Source organism: Mytilus edulis, chromosome 4, assembly GCF_963676685.1.
Source record: "Mytilus edulis chromosome 4, xbMytEdul2.2, whole genome shotgun sequence".
NCBI lineage: Eukaryota > Metazoa > Mollusca > Bivalvia > Mytilida > Mytilidae > Mytilus > Mytilus edulis.
Window position 1 is genome coordinate 89,600,610 of NC_092347.1, and position 25,155 is coordinate 89,625,764.

Sequence of the window (25,155 nt, forward strand, 5' to 3'; positions counted from 1 at the left end):
ATTACATTATCAGATCAAGCTACTCATCTCGGAATATAAACAAGAACCTCCAAAAATGAAAATATGATAAACGTTGATGAAAGAATAAGTTTGGAGCGAAGAACATCTTACTCGCTCACGAAAACAGGCCATTGAACTTATGGACTGAACCCACGTGTATCCACGCTACAATATATACAGAATACATATATTGCCATGCCTCCTTTACAGTTTAGATGTCCTTCCGCTAAATATAACTCAAAGCACTTCGCGACTTCCACTCAACATTCCTGAGAAACATCCAATCTCTTGTCTGTCAGAACAGCTTCAGTAGCAATTTATGCGTTACTTGGTGCCCTCCCGCTCGAGGCTCACAAACGTCAATTGAATCTTCTTTACTCCATTCTTATCTCAGAAAATCAGAACCTGAAAGAAATTTTACTACAACAATATCGTCTGCAAGTAAATCAAGGAACTTTTCCAGAAAGAACTAAATCTATTCTACAAAGTATTTCTAAAGTTTTTTTATTAATAATTTGGAACCAAATCGAAGGACTAACGAGTTCTGTCCCCTTGTTGTTTTAAGCTTGTAATAGATTCAGATTAAGTATGCTAATTAGATATGTGCGCATAAAAAGTGCGCACAAATCTCAGTGTGTAATTTTAAATTCTCAGTGTGTAATTTCAAATTCTCAGTGTGTGTTTTCAGTTAATTTATTCTCAGTGTGTCTTTTTGAAATCTCAGTGTGTAATTTTTAATTCTCAGTGTGTAATTTTCAATTCTCAGTGTGCGTTTTTCATTTTTGTAATCTCATTGCGTCTTTATGAAATCTCAGTGTGTAATTTTTAATTCTCAGTGTGTAATTTTCAATTCTCAGTGTGTAATTTTCAATTCTCAGTGTGCGTTTTGAAGTTTTTAAATCTCAGTGTGCTTTGTTGTAATTCTCAGTGTGTAAATTTTTCGAAAAATGGTTTAAACATAGTTTTGACGAGAACGGCTTGCCATATTTTCAGGTGATCAGGTTTGTCTTTACTAAGACTGAAGCTTGTGGTGTAAATACGGCAAGTTTCTCTAAAAAATTTGTAATGAACCTTAGCACGATTTTAGTCGATCTTCGTAACGAATATAGGTCAAATATTCCGTTTCACCTTCACAAATAATACACGATGGACTTGAAGTATAGATACTTGGTACAGCCGTTGTTTATCATCTTAATAACGTGTTTTAGTATTCTAAGACTTTTATTTGTCTTCAGGAATATTAATTTTACTGTGCAGTCTGTTTTTGGTGATATCCATTTGACGTAGCTCTTTACATACCGTCATTGTGTTATTGTTCTATTGTAATTTTTGTATTCTTGTCTTTCATTTTTTCTAATGTGCATTGCATATATGCCTTTTTATGTTTCTTTGATACATACAAAATGTATGACGTGGCTATGAACTTTTAAATCCCGCTATTGTGTTATTGTGCTATAGTAAAGGTTTGTGTACTTGTCTTTCATTTTTGCCTATGTACTTTCTATATATGCCTTTGATATTGATATATTTGTTTGTTTTTATAGTGATTATGCCTGTTATACCCGAATTTTGACGTTGTTATCCATTATGTCTGTTTGTTTTGTTCACACAAAGTTGTCAATATATTGGAATTTGATGCGACTGTCATACAAATGAGAGGTTTAGCTACCTATAAAACCAGGTACAATCCACCATTTTCTACATAAGACAACGCCTGTACCAAGTCAGGAATATGACAGTTGTTTTCCTTTTTTATTCTGTTTTTGAGCTTTTGATTTTGCCGTTTGATTATGGACTTTCCGTTTTGAATTTATCCGGAGTTCAGTTTTGTTTGTGATTTTACTTTTAACCCATATTTCAGTTGGGATTTGCATCTCATATCCAGTCAACTTGAAATTAAGGTTAGGTTTGATACAAGAAGAACTGCTTCATACCTTGATATTTTCCTTAATATTGACACAGATTGACGTTTTCACACTTAAATCTAAGACAAACAGGATGATTTCAACTTCCCAATTTAGAATTTCCCATTCCTCAGCAGTAACATACCCTCTGTTCAGTTCCATGGTGTTTACATATCTCAGTTAATATGTTCTAATCGTGCATGTTCACACTATACTGACTTCATATACAGAATTGTGTTCCTTGCGCAGAAACTGCTCCCACAGAGTTAATCTGGGGAGGAAAGATTAAAAATGGCACTCCTTTATTAAATATTTTGGACAAACTGGTTTATATGTACGATGTATCTGTCACTTAACTAGCTAAAGACATTTTTACCACGTCTTAGTTTGTGGTTTAATATCTATGTCGTCTGCCTGCCAAGTACCGAACGTGACCTTTTTTTGAATATGTTCGTTGTTGTTCTGTGGTTTGCGACTTGAGTCGAATATTATATTATTTGTTTGTGCGTTTCTCTGTGATGAATCATCTTGTTTGTGTTTGTCCTGTATTTCTGTCACGTGGTGTTGTCATTTTTCGATATGTTTTAACATTGGCATAAAGCAGGAGGTTTGGTAAGACATTAAACTATGTTCAACCCAACATTTATTTTTTAAAATGACCTGTATCAAGTGAGGATTATGTCGTTGTTATCAAAACGATCGTTTAGATGTATATTGGCATTGTTTTTTGTTGTTGCACTTCAGTGTTCTCAGTTTTGTACCTTTGTTTTCCTCTTATAGTTTATTTGTTTTTCTCGATTTTAGTTTGTAACAAGGATTTGTTTTTTTCTCTAATCGATCGAATCATGACTTTTGAACACCGGTATACTACTGTTGGCTTTATTTGCTATTATTAACAACATACGTATCACGGACTGTCTACAGCAATAACGGTTAAAATAACCTTCAAAACAAGAGTGTTATATAGCAATTTCAATAGTTTATAAAGTCTGCATTTTTTAAAGTTTTTTCAGACAATATCATATTTCTCGAATCATGTCTTGCACCGGAAAATATTGTCAATAAAGTTGGCCCTTGTGACGTCTTTTACCAGATAGAAGGCGTGCCTGTATCTTGCCACTATGAGCATTAAGAACTCATTTCAAACATAAATGCATACAAAGCAGCAAATCAATACTCCCTGTTAAGGTCCAACGTATTTATCTCAGTATTTGTAAATATAGCTTAAGGTCAGTGTATATGTCATATTTTCAACTTTTAACAAATCTTACGGCATTTGTTTTCAAGCTATAATTTACAATTTTGTGTTTCTTATATAATTCACCTATTCAAAATGTCAATTAAACAGTTTGTTTTCAACAAATATCATAAAGTAAAACTTGTCCGGTAAAATAGGAGGTAACTGTTAATGAGTTAGTAATCGCATTTATATGAAGCCCCCATGGTGACTCTGTATCTTTGATTTGCAAAGGTCTGCAACGTCGACCATCTGGAGAAATCAATGCAATGTAGTTTTTATTATATATTGCAACGTATATAATACCGTTAATATCAACAGTGATGCCACGTGCCGCGTCCACATTTTGGTGAAGTATGTGTTCCCATAACTTTTCGCCCTTCATTGTATAACACCTAACAAAATGATCGGACGTGGTTTGATAAATTTTGTCATCGTGTATTGCTAGAAATGACCAATTCTCAATATCACTTTGTTTAACTAGATCAGTTATTTGTCCGTTAGATAACTGTACCTCTTGAATTCCTTTAGTTGAGACATTACAAATCAACTTTCCATTGTAGAACCGTATACCGCAACAATTTCCCTGAATACGGATTACTCTTTCAGTCACTTTAGAGTCTATGTTGATAATTTCTATCGCGTTGTTGCTAGATACTGCGACTGTGCTGTCAGATATAAAGGTGACATCGTTGTAGCAACTCAAATTGTTCTTTATCAAATCATAGGATCCATTAGTATTCAGGATACAGAGTCTTCTGGTATTGTCCACAAATACTATTAATCCACTTGGTGAAACTGTAAAGCCACGAATGATAGCTTGTGGAACAGTTTGAAATTGTGATTGGAGAGAAAAACTTATACTATCTATTGACCTTCGAGGATGCGGTTCAACAGATAAAATCTGAGCTTGTTTCTCCTTGTCTGTTTTATAAACGGTACATGCCTTTGATGTCTCTGAAGACACTGATCCAAAGGCTGTAACGGTGGTCAATATATCTGATATCTTTTCACTTATGCTAAATTTTAGTTCGTTTTGGTGGAGACTATCGTCCTGAAACAACGACTGCAAATATTTGTTTTCTGTATCTACTTCCGTCTCAAGCAATTTACTTCCAAGAAATATCTGGAGGTCGGACGCATACTCTTTTAAAGCTGATATGTTAGTATGTAAAGTTTCTACGCTCTTTCTTTTGTTTATGAGTTGCGACATTAATGTGTTAAGCTTTGACTTGATTTCTGTTTCAGCGGCATTCAATTTCATCAAAATTTGTTCCTCTAATGAATCGAGATGGGTATTTACTTTTTGGCGTGTTTGTTTTATTTCAGCATGGAACTGTTTTCTTTGTTTTTCAATGGCATTTAGGTTTTGTTCTCTTTCATTCATTATGCTGTCAATGTTATACATCATATCCTTTAGACTTTGGTCAATGTTTTCTAGTAAAGCTGATGCTTTGAAAGTTTTTACGATCTCCTGCAAAGACTTGAGTCCACAGCAATTCTTATGGTATTCTGAAATACAAACTGAGCAACAGATTTTGTCGTCTTGTGGGCAGTAGTTTTGATATTTTAAATTATGTTCATTGCAATATGTGGCTATTTTTAAGATTGATGACTGCAACTTTAGATAATTTTCAATAGAAATGATTTCGTGTTTTCGAGTGGCTTTGGCGAAACTGTGATGTTTTTCACATTCAGAACACATTCCTTCTTCACACTCGGGACACCAAACGTTTGCTGATTTTGTAATATGTTGAGCTTCACATATTTCACAAACCACTCCACTAGAAGTAGCCATTCTGAAATATTCCAAAGTTAGAACAAATTAAAACAGGATCACATTAACTTTTGTTATTAATTTTGTTCGTGTTGCGCATGTTCTTGTGTATTTTGCAATTGTACATATGTCATTACGTTTTGCAATTGCCCACGCTCAGCAGTACTCAAAACGTTTAGTTTGTTATAATTATATAGTTTATGTTGCACTTGTTCTGCTTATGTATTATGTATTTATATAAATATATGTACTTATTACAATTGTGCACGCTCGGTAGTACTCAAACGAATACTTTTTCTGATGTTTACCCATTATTACACGATCTAATTTTATCTGTCGAAAAATATTTCTCCAACTCCCTTTTGACTCATTCATCATTATCAGATAACCGTGGCAATGTTTTGATCAATGATCAATGCCTATGACTATCTGAAAAATTAAGGCGACAGTAGTCTACCGGTGTTAAAATCTGGTATATCGATTTAAAAGGAACACATCAGGTCTACAAACAAAACTAGGGGTGATCGCAAGAACTTCAAAGGGACCGGGTGAATCGAACGAGTAATTGGTCATTCTATGCATGTATTGCCCGTCATGTGAATTCCCACTCGAGACGACTTAAGGATGTTAGCTTGTCATGTTTTTGGAATTTTTGTCAGATTTTCGAAATCCTTTGGTTTGATCCATTTGAATGCCTGAAAAATCTTTTACAAGTATAATTATAAGCCATTTGTAATAGTCTTATGAAATCTTATTTATTTTTTAATAGGTTTTTGAGAACTTTAACCGGTCAATGATAAAGCTATAAAAATTAAGAGAGAACATTTTCCCGCCAAAATTCCAATGGCTAATATCTCTATATTTTTTTGCTTTTTTAATTCCTCAATTAATCCCCAATCAATATATACTAGTGTTATGGGAAGCTACTTATTTTGCAACTGAGCAGCGAACTTCCTTAATTGATACCTATATGTGCATTCAATATAGAGGTTAAGTTTTTGTGTATTGAGAATTATAATGAAGGATCTGTTTAAATATGTTAGACCTTCAGGGGTATACTAGTACTAGTAATGTGGTCAATATGAGTATCTTTGAAAGGTTGCAGACCTTGTCGTTAAAGCCCAAAATTGTCTCTGATTGTTTGGTGATTGTGACATATGTCAATTATACTGGTGTTGTACATATCGTTCCTCTTACCTTATAAAACATGACAAAAAAATAGACAGCACATTGACAAACCTTAAAGACATACATACTTAAACAAACAACGTATGGTGCCTAAAATTGTTAAATTCTGTTTTATTTTGGTCTCCTGTGAAGAGTTGTCTCATTCGCAATATTACCACATCTTTTTGTTATAGCTATAAAAATGTTTTCTCCAAAATTTTTCACAGTTCATACATGCATACACTGAGATGTGGATCATAGCCAACTATATTTCAGTTAGTATACATTTTGTAGATAAGAGTAGTTAATCTGTTGATAACAACTGTCATATTTCTGACTTGGTACATGCATTTTCTTAAGTAGAAAATGGTGGATTTAACCTGATTTTATAGCTAGCTAAACCTCTCACTTTTATGACAGTTGCATACAATTCCATTATATTGACAATGAAGTGTGCAGAAAACAAACAGACATTATAGCTAAAAATGTAAAAAAAATATAGGGATATAGCAGTCAACATGTTCCGATTGGACGACCAACAGGTGTTAATTGCCGGTATCCATTAACATGTAATATTAACTGTTATACAAACAAATATATCTGCGCAGCTTTAATCTATTTTGAAAATAATAAGGTTGCATAAGAAACACATTCGATTTGAACGTTTATCATAAGGTCTGCATCTTTCGAAAATTCTTACTGTCGAACTTAAAGACATATCCGGGTCGGGCAATTTACATTAATTTTACTCGAATTAACCGAGTACTTAAATTAATCGAGTTTGACTCATCAGAGATGCATTGATCAAATTGAAATTTTACCGGGACGGAGATATTACCTAGACTCATCCGTGTGTTCGACAACACGAGGTTCGACTGTATATCAACCTTCTGCATTAATTCTATATAATCATAAATGCGTCGTCGTTGCTATTGTGAGTATATACATACCTATAGCAAATTGTGTTTCACAAATGGTGTTATGTTAAGAAGTGATACAAGGAATTCTAATGCAATTATTTTGTATCAATGGTTCTGATTGGATGACAGTAAGCGTAAAATTCTCTTTCTCCTTGTCTGTAACTAAGGAAGCCGACATTTTGAATTGCTGAATGTATTGACATGTAATTTCTACAATAATAAGCCAAAATACTCACATGTTGCACATAAAAATCTTCTTTTTATCAAATTTTATTACATTTTGAAGCGGCACAGAAGCTCGAAAACGCCTGGTGTTTATGTTCGACGCCGGAATCATAACTATGACGTCACCTAGTGTAGGGACCAAAGAAGATAACTTATCTTTGCGGAAATTTCTATAATGAAGATTTTACACTGAAATAATGATTAAAATTTAATTATAAACTTGTTTTGCATTAGAATAGAGATAACTGTATTGTATTTGAAGCTTTGCGGACGTCCATCGGTAGTTTTACTGTCGCAAATACCCGTTTACCTGTCTCCGCTACGCATCGCCAGGTAAACTAAATTTGCGACAGTAAAACTACCGATGGACGTCCGCAAAGCTTCAAATACAATACAGTTATCTCTTAAGTGAAATGTACAAAGTCCAATCACAGGTAGCGTCACCTGGTTGATAACATTGTTTAAATATTGAATATGTATTAACTAGCACTATCGTTATTCTATTGATAAATTCAACAAAAACACACATACATCCTAAATATCAAAACACCATGTGAAATTTGTAAATATGCTCCAGAATACAGCTAGATTATGAAATTTTAGGATTGAAATGAATGTGTTCTTATATAATTCAATGATACTGATAAAATCAGAGAACAAAATGTAACTTTCTAAACAGGTACGTGTGCCTCGCAGTATCATTATTTTTTTTGCTTTTGATTTTGCGTTTAAGGTTTTTTTTTAGGTATGTAAGGGGATAATGTTTGATTTCTATATTCAATAAAAAAAAACAGCCCAAGGGGAATTCGGACACAAAGTGCAACATGCTAACATGGAACAGGCGCTTGTAGAAAAAAAAACACGATCCGAGGGCCACGAAGGAGGGACTATGAAAAGAAAACATGGCATAAGATAGGTTAGAACAAAAAATAAGCATTTGAGAAAAAAGGTTTCATACTGGTACAAAACTGTTTATTCTGGAATAATTCTTCTTTCTCTATAATGATACATTAACTGCTTCATCAAGTAAAACAAACATTGATTCCATCAATTTTATAGTCAAATAGCGGTAGTAACATATTTAAATTGCTGGTTTAAAGTTGAAACATTTTGTGAATTAGCCATGTTCCAAGAGTGTTTTTTGAAATATTTTGTAATTTTATAAGTAGTGATGTCAATTCTAATTGATTTTGAAATGCGAAAAATGCGTGAATACGCGTTGATTTTAAGAAACTAATTTTTGTTCATCATGAACACACATTTCTTCAAAATCTTGACTCCAATACCTGGCAGATTCTGTGATGTGTTGGTCTTCCCGTTTTCCACGTAACATACTTCCAGACGTCCCAAAGTACTGATCCCAAATATTTCACAATTAAAATTGTTTTATAAAATAAACTATCCCCTCTTTTAGTTATACATATGTTCGTGTGCTTTTGTTCTGTGTTCATATAATAAAATATGTTATGTTCACACTTACATTTTTTATTTTTCATTTCTACACCTCTCATTTTATTTTCAAATGTTTGTTCCTATTACTTTTATACTTTATTAGAGGCAATAACAGTTTTCGGTGTGCAAATTCCACGTTATTACAGTCAATGCAGTGGTCGATAACTCTGCTGATATACAATTATTATTTCAATATATCAACAAGTGCAGTAGCATTACGTTGGTATTGCCATAAAAGTACATATTTTGGTTTCATGAAGTTCCTTTTTTAAGTTGTGGAAATCGTTTGAAATTCAGTAATTATTGACCTATACCGCGTCTGTCCATCGAACGGCATTTACATATCTAAATGTATAATACACTAAGCTCATTACGCTATGTTCACACTATACAGAATCATTAACAGGGTTGTGTACAATACATCTTCGCTAGCCAAGGGTTACGATCAACTTCCCTCCTCTCCACTGTGCCATCAAGACGCTAATATAGTCATCTGGTCTGTAAAATTAAGATTGAGATTTTTTTTTACTCAATCCGGATTCCCATGGAGGTTGGCGTAGAACAGCAGTAAACATTTCATAGTTTCATAGTTTATTAAATAAAACTCAGCCGCAGAAGACTGCGTCAAACAGGATAATATTATAAACAATATCAATAACGACATAGTTCATAATACAAACAGTTTTTTTTTTGTAAAAAGGCAATATTGTTTTATTGAATAGAAAACAACAGACGTTGATGCCATAATTAACCGTCTATCGAATATAAAAATAAGAAGATGTCGGTTACGATTGACAAAGAGGCAACTCTCAAACAGATATAAGAGATAACAATTATAAATATTACTAATCTTGTATGTAGGTGTTTCAACAATCGTAGACTTAATCGGTGTTCAGAATATCATAAAGGAAAATTGTTCCGTCCAATCCGGCAACTGACAGTGAATTCGTCAGCTCGTTGAAATGAAGCCTCCATGGCTCCGCCATTTCCTTGATATTTACACATCTGCTACGTTGTCCATCTGAAGAAAGTAGTAAAATACAGTTTACTCTATACAACGCAACATACACATTGCCGCTATTATCAACAGTTATGCCGCGTACACATCTGTTTGGAGTTTTAGTTTTGAACTCCCATACCTGCTCTCCTTCCATTGTGTAACACCTAACAAACACGTTAGAAGATGTTTGATAAATTTTATTCTTGTGTATTGTTATGTATGACCAATTGGAAAGGTGTTTCTGTATAACGAGATCAGTAATGTTTCCATTAGATACCTGTACCTGCTGAATTCCTTTATGTAAAACATTACAAATCAATGTTCCGTTGTTGTAGCACATTCCTTTACACTCTCCACTTAAACAGATCACTTTTTCTCTTACTTTAGAGGGAATTTTAATGATTTCTATCGTTTTGTTTACAGATGCAGCAATTGTAGTTTCATCAATAAAAGTGACATCGTCGCACGAAGTTGAATATTTGTTAATTAAATCAAAAGGTCCATTGGTGAATAGGATACCAAGTTTACCATTAAAGTCCGATAACACCATTAATCCATTATGTGAAACCGAAAACCCACGAAGGCTAAATTTTTGTCCAGTGGGAAAACGTAAATTGGATTTGAAAGATATATTTATATTTTCTATTGACTGAAATGGATGTGGTACAAAAGATAAAATCTGGGCTTGTTTCTCTTTGTCCGTTTTCAAAACTATACTTGGTTTTGATGTCTCTATAGAAACAGACCCAAATGCTTTAACAGTGGTCAATAAATCTAATATCTTTTCACTTATGCTACTTTTAAGATTGGGTTGGTGAAAACTATCATCATCTATCAACGACTGAAAAAACATTTCCTCCCTCTGAACTTCCAACTCAAGTGATTTACTTCCCAGAAAGGTTTGTAGGTCGGTAGCATATTCTTTAACGGATGACATACTAGTTTGCAAAGATTCTATTGTGTTTATTTTTTCAGAAAGTTGCGACATTAAGGTTTCTGTCTTCGACTTTATTTCCTGTTCAGCTGAATTCAAATCTACGACGATCTGTTTTACTAGTAAATCTAAATGGGAATTAACCTTTTCCCGTATATGTTTTATTTCATTGTAAAAGCATATTCTCTGACTTTCGATTGTAGCCAGATTTCGTTCCTTATCTTTCATTATACTTTCATAATTATACCTCATATCCTTCAGACTTTGTTCGATATTTTCGAGCCAAGCAGATTCTTTGGAAAATCTAACGATCTCTTGCAAAGACTGGAGTCCAGTGCAATTTTTATGTAATTCAGAAATACAAACCGCGCAACAGATTTTGTCATGCTGTGGGCAGTAGTTCTGATATTTTAAGTTATGTTCATTGCAATATGTGGCTATTTTAGAGATTGATGACGGCAACTTTAGATAATTTTCAATACTGATAGTTTCGTGGTTTCTAGTTCCCTTTGAGAAACTATGATGTTTTTGACATATGGAACATAAGCCTTCTTCACATTCAGGGCACCAATAGATGGCAGATTTTGTTATATGTTGAGCTTCACATATTTCACAAACCACTCTACGAGAAGTCGCCATTCTGAAATATTCCAAAATTAAACCAATTAAAACTGTATCAGTAGTTTAGTTCGTTTTGCTCATGGTCTTGTGTATTTTATATCTGAATATATGTCAGTCACAAGTGATGTCAGTATGTTTTGCAATTGCCCAAGCTCAGCAGTACTCAAACAATATATGTTTACTATTATGTACTATTAAGTACTACTTAGTACATGGTCTCGTTCTAAAAAAAATATATTGTGAGATATCGGAGTTGAACGAACTGTGAATATGCGGCAAGTCGGGGATTTAACGCGAACAGCATAATTAAAACAGTCAATTTCTATTCTGAATATATTCTGTATTTAGCATTGCTTGTATAATGATATTGGCGGCCCCATAGTCAAAATCGTTCAAGGACCTGCGAAGGTGTACATATCATGTAATTTCGGAAATCCACCCGTTGATGCAACACGGACAATTTTACAACACATATTGTCCTTTCTTTATTATAACATATCAAACACCAGACCACGTGTTTGCTACATCTAGTTACAGTCATACATTTGAAAGAAAATATATGATAGCAAAGGCAACTGAATATAAAAAGAAGATGTGGTATTATTGCCAATGAGACAACTGTCCACAAGAGACCAGATGACACAGAAATTAACACCCATAGGTCACCGTACGGCCTTCAACATTGAGCAAAGCCAGCTATAAAAGGCTCCGAAATGACAAAGGTAAAATAATTCAAACTAGAAAACTATTGGCCTGTATGTACAAAAAATTAACGAAAAACATATATGTAACACATCAACAAACGACAACCATTGAAGATTCTTTTTAAAGCTCTTTAGAATCGCGGCCGATATAAAATGTGTTTGTCGTTACAAATGATGAGACGGAAGATTATATTATACGAACGATTATTTAAATTTAATAAACTTATAATATACTTGCAGATTAAATTTGTGAAAGCCAAATTTACTTGAAGAAATTGTGACTTTTATCACAAACATATATATTATATGTCTCTGCTTGTATTAACTAATCTACTGTGGTATTTCATTCTCCATAATGGTTGATCAATTGATTATCTAATTAACATTTAATACTTTATGAACATAAACACGATCCAGGAAGATCTTCATAACGAATATTGGTCAATAAATATGCATTTATTACATATATTCAAAAAAATATGTCGTCATAGTTATTGTGAGTGTATACATACCTGTGTTATGTACATTCACAACTGGTTTTATTTTTCAGTGATACAGGAAAGTGAATTGTACAAAGTCCAATCACAGGTAGCAGGTAGCGACACCTGGTTGAAAAATTTCTCACATATTGAATACATAATCCATAAATCACTATCATATTTGTATTTATAAAGGACAAGATTTACTTTAGACCAAATATGACCTTGAATTTCAATTTTTATCTTAAATTTTCAAATTTGCTATCATATGGTTTTTTCAGATATATTTCAAAAACCTAACTATTTTTTAAAAATAAAATGCATTTTCGAACCTAAAAGCTTGAAGAAACCCTTACCTGCAACCTGGGATCCAAAATGTTCTGTAGTCAAAATTTGCCAATGATGATAATGAATCCCTAGTCACAAACACTTTGAGTCCCTGGTAACAAACACTTTCCGTTTTGAATTTTCCTCGGAGTTTATTATTTGTGATTTTACTTTTCCTGGATCATGTGTGGCGGCCAAAGTAAATAATGCAAAAAACTTTTAAGAACTATAAAAAGTATTGACAAAAACTGACGTTCAAACACAAATAGGGCATACTTATGTAGCATGCGTTTCGTCTACATAAGAGTCATCAGTGACGCTCATATCAAAATAGTTATATAGCCAAACAAGTACAAAGCTGAAGAGCATTGAGGATCCAAAATTCCAAAATGTTGTGCCAAATACTACTAAGGTACTAAGGTACGCTATGCCTGAGATAAGAAAATCCTTACTTTTTCGAAAAGTTTAAATACGTAGAAATGTTAGCTATATTACCAAATTTACAAATGCGTCCCCAAAAGAAATAGACAAATTCTTCTAAGATCAGCATTTTCTACAGGAGTTTACTATTAATCCACAGGTTTTTCAAACATTACTGAAATTTATCAATAGCAAATTAAAAATCATTAAGCAAGAACATTGACTGCAATAGCTCTGTATTACCGAGGCCAAAATATTTGAAAGTCCAAAACCCAATACAAATACTAAGGATCTGTTTATACTAAAATCGACCAAAAGAAATATTAGACGTAGACAAGGAATCCGAGCAATGCGTGAAGGAAATACATTTCTACGTATTTAAACTTTTCGAAAAAGTAAGGATTTTAAACGATTAATTTTAGACTTGCTTCATGGAAGTCGCATAGATGACTCTTCAATATAGAATGATTTTTTAATGATTAGTTTGTTAATTTGATGTATATTCCTTTTAGTACTTTTGTTTTTAGAGTGATAAAGATGTTAACTCGTGTTGATTGCTGAAGCCCTATTTTTTACCTACATTTGTATTGTGTTTGTTTTGTTCATGCATCATTGTCAATATAATGGAATTTGATGTGACTGTCATACAAGTAAGAGGTTTAGCTAGATATAAAACCAGGTTCAATCCACCAATTTCGACATAAGAAAATGCCTGTAGCAAGTCAGGAATATCATACTTGTTATCTATTTGTTTGATGTGTTTGAGCTTTTGATATTGCCATTTGATTAAGGACTTTCCTTTTTGAATTTTCCTCGTAGTTCAGTATTTTTGTGATTTTACTTTTTTAAGTTGAAAATGTAAAGAGGTTTTCTTCTGCTGATCAAATATATCTTTTAGCAAATTTCTTAAAGTCTTCAAGTATATTTGATAATTTCTTATTCCTTGATCTTTTAGTATCCTCATCTTTAGTATCAATGACATCAGCAAGTAATATCAACCAACATGGAGTAGACATTACGTTACACATAAGGTCTATTGTATATGTTACAGTTATTAGCAGTATTACTTTAATAATTTTAAAATAAATATCATCTATGGTACTATAGATAAGACAGCATTTCCTCCTCAAATAATTATAGGTATCAAAACAGTTCAGAACACTGGATACAGAATCATGTATGATGCACACACTGCATATAGAAGTAGTATTTCAAATTTATTTGAAATCCATACAGTTGATTTCAAATACATTTAGTTAAGTTTATATCATGAATTAATAATGTCAATTGATCAGTTGGACAAACTCTAGCTATTGCTCGTTATTAAAAAAATACAAATATCTGTGAAGTTGTAACACCACAGAAGGTTTAACAGTTTACTTAGAACATAACCAGTGGTGCCATCATTGAAAATATCTTATGTCTGAAAAAAATTGTCTTCCAAAGGGTTTGCTTCTTAATTAGGCTTGTTTCTGGTAAATTGCATAAAAAAATATTGGAGGTTCAAAGTGATCTCTTTTTTAAAATTAGTACAACAAATCCTTTTATTTTACTGTGAATACCAGAGAAGATATCAAAAGGGCATTCACTAACCATAAGTTAAATACAAACAAACAACACCATGGCCAAAGGAAAAATGCAAAAGGACAAACAACAAAAACAAAACGGTATGGTAGAAAACTAAAGACTGAGCAACATGAGCCCCCACAAAAAAAACCCCAGGAGAGAACTAGGTGCTCTAGAAGTGTTAGCAGTTTCTGTTCCACATGTGGCACCTAGTGTGTGGTCAATAAAACAGAAGTTGTTTCTATACACTACAATTTAAAAAAAAATGTAAACAATATGAATTTAATAATGATTTTAATTAATAAAGATGTGTTTTATGTTTCATCCTTTAGTGCTGATGTCCATATATCGCTGGATGGTTTCTCGGGAAGAATAAAGCCATCAGGAATTCTATTGCCTCCTGGTGTTCCCTCCGGTACACTGAATCTGTCCCAATCACATCTACAAATATAAAACAAAATACATTTCAGTTTAAAAGGGGGGATAAAATAAACTAATTTTGGCAGCAATATATGGACTTCATCAGTTATCTTCCCTTATTCAAAGTGTAAACTATAAATAATTTTTAATAAAACATTTTGCACTCTGAATGCTTTTGATAACTTTTGTTCTTAGGTTGCTCTCTGATTGATATATAGCTGACATCTTTAGATATTATAGCCATGAGAACAAAATACGTAATGTATCATATTAACATATTGATGTTTGATCTCATCAGACTATACTGATTGACAATCGCACCTTTTCTTCTTTTATAAAGAAATAATTTAAATATAACCAATTCAATCATTTTTTAATTATGATACTGTATACAGATCTAAAGATAGTTGTCTTAATATATAATCAAGCTGTGATACTTTATAAAAGTTTCAATCACATTTTTGGCTGTATCTTATGTCATCTTCATCACTAAGAACAAATTCAAAAATTAATGTTCTGATTTCCAAGTTAAAGATGGAACAAAACCTGAAGGAAATCATCTAGCAATGGGGAAATTCAAAATGATCCTTTTAAGGATGTTCACTTGTCATGTTTTGGGGATTTTGTTCAGATTTTCAGAACCCTCTAGATCTGGTTTTATCCATTTGAATGTCTTTTTTTTGCCCATTGACCCCATTTTCTTTTTTTTTAATTTTTTACCTGAATACTGTATATAAGCAATCTGTAAAAGTCTTATACAATTTTAAGTATTATTTGATAGTTTTTGAGATTTAAACTTGTCAATGATAAAGCTACGATAAGTAAGGAGAGAACATTTTCTCGCCAAAATTTCATTGGCTAATATCTCAAAAACAAGCACATTGACCAATATATTTTTTTGCTCTTTGATTCCTTTATTAATCACCTATCAATGTAAAGTAGTGTTTTGAAAAGTTACAGTTCTTCTATAAAAGCATGCAAAACAAATTATTGATCAACTTGCTTGCTAGGTTTGCTTGGTTGTTTGCAAACAATAGGTAGGCGGAGTTTCAGTCTGTTTTTATATTTACTGGGATTTGATTCGACAATAAGAATTGACATGAAATGAATTTAATGTCTATTGTCCAATCATATTCCAGTAAATAGTAAACACACTGAAATAGACTACATACCTGTTGTTTACAAACATCCAAACAAATATAGCAAGCAAGTTAATCAATTGTTTGTTTTGCATGCTTTAAAAGAAGAACTGTAATTATTTTTAAACTGAGAAGCGAACTCCCTTAATGGCATGAGTAATCAGAGATACAAATTATTGTTTTGCTAGACAATTGGCTTCTGCCAACTAATCAACTTTTCTCCATACCTACTTTTTAGAATTTGTTTGAATAGTTCACTTTTAATACAGTATGATTATTTGTATATCTGATGGGAGTCATAATAGTACTAACCTGATTTGAAGTAAGGAATCAACAGATACTTGAGCTTGGTCATAATACTGACTAAACATAAACATTGGATCATTCATATCTACTGGCTCTGAAATAAAATCAAGAGCTTGGTCATAATACTGACAAAATATAAAACATTGGATCATTCATATCTACTGGCTCTGGAAATAAAATCATGAGCTTGGTCATAATACTGACAAAACATAAACATTGGATCATTCATATCTACAGGCTCTGGAAATACAAATCATAGGAACACATGCATTTCCAACAGCCAATTGAATATTGAAAAGAAATTATGAGCAGCAGGTCTATATCTTAAATACTTTTTAAGCCTGTGTTTTCATAAATGGTAATTGATTGAAATCATAATTTCCTTTTCCTGTAATTGTTGTATGCAGAATCTCACAATAGTATGTATTTCATTGGTTATTCAAATTCATTGCTTATTTGAAATTTATTATCCATTCAAAATCATGTAGTTACATTTAGAATATAATATGAATTTTTCAATATCCCATAAGATCAACCATTTAATCCATGAACTCTGTTGAACAATTTTATCAGTTGACTTTAAAAATGTGTAAAATTTGTTATTTGGAAACAATTATGTTTTGTATATTATTTAAAAATTTTACCTGATATGTCAATAGTTTATTAAGATCCATCTTTAAAAAATTTACTTCAATTTGCAAAATAACAAGATTTTATCAAATGTGAAATATCAAACTATATAACTCTTTATACATGTTATATCTCTGGTAATAAATATATAAACCTACATGAAGTTCTTGGGATTTTTCTTGTCTGTTTAAATGAAAACATATAAATTATTACAAATGTAAATTTTATTTACCTGATTCACCAAATAATAATTGATCATCTTTCTTTTGTCTTTTTATTTCAAGACTACGTAAAATCTGTTGTAATTTCTCTCTTTCTTTCTCCTTGTTTTCTTCCTGTTCTATATCCAACATCACCTATTAACAATAAATTTGACATAGTGACTCTGATTAAGCTACATGACTACTACTGCCTTTTTAACTTGAAGCTCTGTACTTTTATGTTGAAGGTAATTGTGAACTATATGGATAACTTTAATTTACATACCAATAGAAAGTCCAGCATATATCTACTACTTCAGAATTGATGGTTGAACTTAATAATTATTTTAAGAAAGGCATTTCCTTGGCTTTATATACATGAGAACTATCAATAGAGAACTTCTTTAAATCCCCAGCATTAGGACTCTGATAAGACAGATGTCTAATTACCAATCATACCACATACCCTTGTTTTACATTAGTTTTCTATAAAGATATTTTGGGAATTGAAGTTGGAGATAATTAAGGAATATGTTATAATTAATACTTGATCGAGAATAAATACTAGTGCAATAATATTTCTCCTATATTGCCACAAGATGGATGAATGAAATTTCAAGATGAATGATCTCATTAATTATAAACTATTTTCCTTTTAATACACTATTCCCAAATATTTAATGGATTTGTCACCAAGTCCATTCTCATATATCATACATACCAAGTGGAAAGATGAACATTATTTAAGTCACCTCATATTTATACCAATATGACTTTATCAATTGTTTTTGTTGCTTTGAAATATAATGTAAGATGAATTAAAGGCAATAAGATTAATGTCAACTCCATGAGATGATTTAACTGATAGGGACATTACTAACCTGCAGTGCTTTATTTTCAGCAGTATAAACTTTCTTTTGTGTTTTCACAACATCCAGACAATCTTGAACTTTATCCTCAAAATCTGCATCACTCTCTGGTTTGGTGTTTACTCCTTAAATGGTCAAATATTTAGTTTAAATCAAAAGAAGAGAAACTTACACTTAATTATACTTTATATATAAAACATTCCCATCCTGCTATGAACAAAATCTTATCAGAGAAAATATACCCATCCCATTATGAGTGTGGAAAAATTTTGGTGTAATTTAAACTTTCAAAATCATACAGCCATTATTACAGAAATAAAAAAAATATTCGTTTAGTAGGTCTCGGATATTTCCAATAAGGTATTTTTTTAATGAGTGTTAAAACTATGAGTCACTGTAGCTCCCTTTTTTCACCTGATAAGATCTTGAAGAGAATCTTTGTATCAATATAAGATCAATTATTCACAGAGTTTGGTCACTCATAAATAACCTGTTTAATTAAAAAATCCTGTTTTATTTTAATTTTATATAAGATCATACAGGTATTATTTCTACTAAGTAAGGAGTAAAGAGAAGCATTTTTGTAACAAACCTTGCTGTAATAATCTATCTTTCCTCAATTTTCTGAGTTTAGTCAGATTTTTCAGTAAATCTGTGGCTCTTGTAATATCTTGTGTTTTCTTTCTGATTTCACCCAGAACTTTGTCTGCAATCTGCTTCAACTCTTTTTGCTGTATAATACACCAAAACGGAAATATATGAATAGGGCTTCTCAACTCATGTAAATAATAACTACATAAAACAGGCATTCTGCTATCGGTATAAAATCAAGGTAATACATAAATTTTAATGGGTTAAAAAAATTATTTTCTAGACCAAGCTTCAACGGGAATGCACAAAGTTCTTTCTTCAATGTTCTTAAAAGTTTTCAGTCGATATAAGCATATAAAATGTATTAATTATCTTGGTTATTTTAACATGTTTAATACATTTTGTCATCCATAAAAAATGAACAGATCTAATTTTTATGTTGGAAAAATTATCATGAAATTCTTTCTTTGTAAAGCTTTAACGTTTTTTTCACATCACAGCCCATAGATACATTAACAAACACTACCTGTCTTTTGTTACCGTATTTATCATGGACTTTCTTTAACCTCCCATCTATTTCCTTGTGTAATTGTTCTCTCTGTTCTAATTCTCTCTGTCTGGATAAATATTTCTCTTCTCTTTGTTTCTTAATCCTCTCCTAAAATGAAAGTTCATTCAATTATAAGCAAACAAAAATTCTAGTGAGAAAAATAAAATGTTGGTCATTTTGCTTTTCTTGATGTGTTGTTGTTCATGGAGAATTACCCAAAACATATTTCAAATTTGAGATCAATATTAGCTGTTTGTTAGAATAAATTTGTACATGCATATGGTATTTTACTAAAATCTTTCAAAATAAATTAATGTTTATAACAATTAATATTCTGTTTATCTTGGTATGCATCTATCCTTTAAGGTTGTTTTGTATTTGTTAGCTGTTGGTTTTGTTTTTTTAATTAATTTTGTAATATCTGCCAGAAGATATGATAGTCCAGTTATCAATATATATTTGTTCCACGTAACAGAAGTTTCCTACATACTTTTTTGTATAAACAATGCAATAAAATTTGTTCCTTTGCCCTTTATTCAGTAAGAAACAAATACTGTAATATTTGTTCCAGTGGCAATAATATTACAGAATATTTTTTTGACTTTCATTATGACAGAACTTCTATTTCATGTCGAAGGTGCTGGTGGTGAGATTCAGTGTGATTTATAGTGTTATCCTGTCTTAAATTATTTGTAAAAAACAAACTACACCAAACTAAGAAAATTGAACTACAAAATTGAATTTTAACTGGCTTGAAATATCTTTTTTCAATACCTCTGATTATTAGTATCTCCATAATCAGAAATGTTTTGTCATTTACAAATTTAAATTTAATTGATGGAATTCTAATAATTTTAATCTAGCGATATATATATATTTAGTGTATTGTAACCCATGGACAGACCTAAACTTAAGTGACATAGTTTTAGTGTTAAGGTATTCAAAATCTTTACTCTGTAATGTAATGTAAAATTGTGATATGTTTGTTGTACAACTTCATATCTGTTCATGATATCACCAGTTTCTAGACTCTTTGAATATAATCATATCTATGTGTTCCTGTACTGTGTCAATTTTTTTCTTTCAAAATTTAGACTTTTAGAATGGTGACATCATGTTATCCAAGAAAAAAAAAGTTCAAAGAAATACTTTAACTAAACTATGAAAAACATCCAAATAAAAACTATGATAAAACAAGGGTCATGGACGTCTGAACTGATATCAATTCAACTGCAAACAAAGTAATTTGCAGTTAAAAGATTTGTTGAATCAGATCATAGAATGAATGAAATGTCAACAGTAATTGAAGCTGAAAGGATATAATACAGTAATGCAAAAGGATATTTGTATAAACAGGCTAATAGTATTCTTTTTGTCCAGCTAGAATGTTCACATACTGAAAATAATACAAAAAATAAAGTTATTTCCAAATTTCATTTAATTTTTTTATATGATGTTGTGTTTATAGTATTCATCTAATTATTTTATATTCCATAATCATTTTACAAACAATACACAAGGCGTTAGAACTTTTTACCATTCATTATCCCAACGTTATCAAATTAACCAATGTTTGGATGAACAAAATTACTGGACCCGACTTCATTTGTTTGTCAACTCTTCTTGTACAAACACCGCTTATTCATACATCTAACTTTAGTTTTTTATGTACAAATGTATAAAGTAATTTTTCTTTAAGCATTTAATGAAAACTATCTTCATACATGTTATATGTGTCAGTACAGTACAGTTAATACAGCTAAAACATTGCCCTTTTCAGGTTTTCTTAAAATGTTTTGAATGAATTTACTTTGCCAACCCTAGACACATGATCTCATCTACTTATTCAAGATAAAAACAAATTAATAACAAATGAATGTGTTTCTACTTATACACGCACTGTACATGTATTATAATTTAAACCTGAAACTAACCTTCTTTTTGATGAACCTTATAACTGATACTTTTGAAATAAATTGAAAATCATAACTTCATAAGGGAACTAAATAAACTGGGATAATTTGATTCCAAAAGGATATGAAGGATCAAAGCTCAAAACCATATCATCTATCAGCTACAAAATTTCTGGCAAAGACAATGATCAAATTATATTACATGAATTGTAATACAAAGGGAGGAGGATTCTTATGGTTGAGGAGTCTTAAATAGAAGGTTTGGGTTAATGGTACATGAATAACTAAAGCCTTTTATTATTTTCATAACCATTGGATATTTCAGGAAAATTCTGAGCTGTTTAAAGTTTTGCACAACTTTGACACAACAAATTAATAGCTTTCAACAAACCCTTTTTTGCATCCTCTTCTTAACTTTCATTCTTAAATCCAGAACATCTACTGTGGACAAATATTTCCTTATGGCATCCATTTCATCCTGTACAAATATAGACATTTCGAAATTATTTTCAAAAATAAAATAAAGATATTATTGGTATTCAAATGAAGAAATTTTAATGAATCATTTCAATCATGTCAATATGTATGTAATGTATGTGATTAGATCCATACACATGTACATTGTAGGTACAAATGTATTGGTACTAAAAACAATTGTTACATCATTCAGCAGTATACATTATATATATGTAAATTTATTTAAATGAATTCCATCTTTTTCAAGTTTCAATTATTTGCACAAAGCATTAAAAAATCAGCAATCAAACAATTATCTATACATTCTATATGCATGATACAGATGTATGTTTAACATACAAATGTACATGTACACATCCCATACAAAAAAAATCCATAACAACTAACAACATGGAACATCTGGATTCCTGTATAGTTTAAATATTTCTCTTCCATGATTCTTTATAGTTCTTTCATACCTTCAATTTATTAGTTGTTCTCATTTCTTCCTCAATCTGATGTTGATCACATGATTTTAAAATCTTGATCTGTTTTTGAAGGGATGCCATCAGAAACATCATTCTTTTTGTTTTTTCTTGGACATCATATAGCTGAAACATATTATGAAAATTGAAAAAGATGTGTATAAATAAAGCAATCTTGCATTAAACCCTACAAAATTTCAACTGAAATATATACTTTTTGCATAAAGAATTAAAAGTTTTTCCAACATGCACATTTAAATGCTTTGCATACAATGTTTGTACATTGTAAAGACAAAATGTTTGAGACTTTACTTTGTAACAACTACTGCTTCCCTTAGTTGGTATCTCAAGGAAAACAGACTTGCTGTAACCCTAGCCTGGTCCCTTACATACATTTGTATAACCAACATGACCAATCAACAAGTGTACACATGTATATCTTAACACCTGTAGATGGTTTAATCATGTCCAGTTTTATTTACATTAACTTAACAATTTTTTAGGGGAAAAGATCCTTAGCTTTGACTTGTTTGATGGTCTCAACCTGTGTGATATATGCAATAGTCCAACAAAAAGGTAAATTAATGTCTGTTAAGAGTTAAAACTTTACTTGCAACTTTGAAACTTACACATATAATACGTTTTGGCCTGACCCATAGAGTCTTGTACTTTGAACAAAATTGAGGTTGCTGTCTAATTGATGTGTACCCTACATTATGTAGCTACAAGTACACGAGACATGAAGTACAATGTCATGAATGAAACATTTATCACATCACAATACAGTTCAATAATTCAATCGATTGAATCTTGTTTGTCTATCATTGGAATGTTGCAATACTTATTTTAGAATTGTACTTCAGCGTATTTTCACTAGATCATTTATGACACTGCTCATCTATATATATTGATATATAGATTGAGTATTGTTAGCCGGTAAACAGACAGAGAGTCACAAGACATGAAGTCACAAATTTGATAGGTCAAAAAGTCACAGGACAAAAAGTCACATATAATTCTTCAACAATTGTTTGAATATACATGTATAAGAGAAAGATCCAGAAATATTTTCTTTTTACTACATACATATGTATATTAATTTTTCAGATAAGGAAATTTGTCACAGGTTTTGATAAATGAAAATTCATCACATTTTAATCATGCAAAGAATATATTTCTTAGCACCATGAAGACATTTGTGTACCAAGCAACTTTGACATTTTGTTTTAATAACAATTATTTGATCATTATTGATATTTATTGAAAACATTTTAATTACAAAATTAAAGTTGCCTTTTATATCATTGTATATAATAGTTCAAGAAAAAACAAAAATATTCGTTTTTAAATTTGTGTTTTCTTGTTCAAAGAAATATACATGTAGTCTCAAAACTGAATTGTGACTTTTTGTCCTGTGATTTTCTGTCCTACATTTTTGCTAGCCAATTCTTACATTAACTGGTGTTTTGACACATTCTTTTTTCTGGACCTTCCAATCATCAGATTGTATTCCTTTTCTATCAAGCCATGATTTTATCCACTCTGTATCTTTTTCTTTCCCTGGCAGTACAGTTGCATGTTCTGTCTGAATTAATTCTTTTTTAAGTTGAAACGGCTGCTGGTGGTGCTGCTGAATTTGCTGATTCATAACTGGCTTGAGTGGAGGAGGATGAGAATTTGGAGGAAACGGATTTGAACCTGCGTAGGGTTTTGGTTGAAAATTAGGTGGTGGAAATGGATTAGGAAATCTGTTCATTGGTGGTGGCATTCCAAGCTGATTATTTCTGAATTGCATATCATTTTGCAAAAATGAATTGGAAGGAGGTGGACAATTTGGGATCATCATTTGTACAGGTTGAACTGATTCAGGAACACTAACATGACTAAGTCCTTGGTAGTCCAATGGTTTTGTAAATTGGTGAATTTGAGGATTTGTATGATCTTGTTGTCTATTGTCAAACGGTTTTTCAGTTTGTGCGAAACTCAAAGAACCCAGCAATTCAGAACTTTGTTGAGGTGATATTATGCTTGACCTTTGCACAAGTGTGGTGCTTTCATCCTGATCAGGAATAACATCAAGACCTGGAATTTGCATATTCTGTGAATTGAAAGTTGATTTTGATTTTTGTATTTCTTCTTGTGCAACTTTTGTAAAAAAGTTTCCACTACCTTTACTGTCAAGAATTTCATTCTTCTGATCATTCATTGACCAGTTAAAAGGTTTTTGATCATTCATCGACATGTTGATAAGTGGAGCCTGGTGATAGCCATCGATTGATGTTTGAGGTGTAATTCTCGAGTCAGAACTGTATTTTGCCATGCCAGTCCTATTGCGATTTGGATCTCTCATAGACATAGAAGTGTTTAGCTCCCAGCTTGAAGGTTGTGATTGGTCTTGTTGGCTGCCTTGTGTTTGCCCTTGGTTGTATATTGGAAATGAAGAAGGCCCTTGTGGTCTACTACTTTGAACATTGCGATTATCAACTCTTTCTTCAAATGAGCGTTGATTTTGCCCGTGTTCATTATTTGGAAAATTGGACGTGATAGTGTTTGTGTTTTGAAACCTTCTTGGTTGGTTATTTCTTGGGGTGTACTGTCCCGGTGTTCGTGGAGGAAAATTGTGTCTCTGGTTTTGGCCTCGTGTGACAAATCGAGGATTTGCAGGCCGAAAGTTCTTTCTGCTGTTATTTCGACTGTACATCTTTCTTATCCGTTTCTAATTAAAAAGTTGTTTTTTTTGGTTGGATTTTCATGTGCGCTGACATCTTTAATCTCGTATATTCGTGACTTTAATTTTATTGTTAATTGCAGCAATAAAAAATTTTATTGTGTAAAAGAGATTCATAATAGACAAAAATATTTA

The 25,155-nt window shown here is 31.6% G+C and overlaps 3 protein-coding genes across 4 annotated transcripts; all 3 read right to left on the reverse strand.

Annotated features, from left to right (window-relative positions):
* Positions 1-2,769: 2,769 nt before the first annotated feature.
* Positions 2,770-7,099, reverse strand: LOC139520950 (uncharacterized). Its single transcript, XM_071314055.1, has 2 exons — positions 7,036-7,099; positions 2,770-4,940 (listed from the first exon to the last, which is right to left on the reverse strand). Exon 2 carries the CDS (start codon positions 4,937-4,939, stop codon positions 3,260-3,262), a length of 1,680 nt encoding a protein of 559 aa, XP_071170156.1. The 5' UTR covers position 4,940; positions 7,036-7,099; the 3' UTR covers positions 2,770-3,259.
* A 2,162-nt stretch (positions 7,100-9,261) lies between these two features.
* Positions 9,262-12,521, reverse strand: LOC139520952 (uncharacterized). The gene is made up of 2 exons (XM_071314056.1): positions 12,454-12,521; positions 9,262-11,256 (listed from the first exon to the last, which is right to left on the reverse strand). The coding sequence occupies exon 2, from the start codon at positions 11,253-11,255 to the stop codon at positions 9,564-9,566; it is 1,692 nt and encodes a 563-aa protein (XP_071170157.1). The 5' UTR covers position 11,256; positions 12,454-12,521; the 3' UTR covers positions 9,262-9,563.
* A 2,489-nt stretch (positions 12,522-15,010) lies between these two features.
* On the reverse strand, positions 15,011-25,087 carry LOC139520953 (programmed cell death protein 7-like). Of its 2 annotated transcripts, XM_071314057.1 has the most exons (9): positions 23,746-25,087; positions 22,287-22,418; positions 21,743-21,829; positions 19,415-19,546; positions 18,890-19,028; positions 18,310-18,422; positions 17,461-17,584; positions 16,605-16,692; positions 15,011-15,174 (listed from the first exon to the last, which is right to left on the reverse strand). In XM_071314057.1, the coding sequence occupies exons 1-9, from the start codon at positions 24,991-24,993 to the stop codon at positions 15,048-15,050; spliced, it is 2,190 nt and encodes a 729-aa protein (XP_071170158.1). In that variant the 5' UTR covers positions 24,994-25,087; the 3' UTR covers positions 15,011-15,047. The 2 variants fall into 2 exon arrangements, with proteins under 2 accessions (XP_071170158.1, XP_071170159.1); XM_071314058.1 differs by lacking the exons at positions 15,011-15,174; positions 16,605-16,692 and adding an exon at positions 16,695-16,765 and having other exon boundaries at positions 23,746-25,079.
* Positions 25,088-25,155: the final 68 nt, after the last annotated feature.

Excerpts from the sequence above, each read along its gene's own strand:
- LOC139520953 (XM_071314057.1), bottom strand. The coding sequence starts at position 24,993 with ATGTACAGTCGAAATAACAGCAGAAAGAACTTTCGGCCTGCAAATCCT. Across the intron at positions 19,029-19,414 it reads AATACGGTAACAAAAGACAG|CAAAAAGAGTTGAAGCAGAT; the intron begins GTAGTGTTTGTT and ends TGTATTATACAG. Across the intron at positions 18,423-18,889 it reads AGATAGATTATTACAGCAAG|GAGTAAACACCAAACCAGAG; the intron begins GTTTGTTACAAA and ends TGACCATTTAAG.
- LOC139520952 (XM_071314056.1), bottom strand. The coding sequence starts at position 11,255 with ATGGCGACTTCTCGTAGAGTGGTTTGTGAAATATGTGAAGCTCAACAT.
- LOC139520950 (XM_071314055.1), bottom strand. The coding sequence starts at position 4,939 with ATGGCTACTTCTAGTGGAGTGGTTTGTGAAATATGTGAAGCTCAACAT.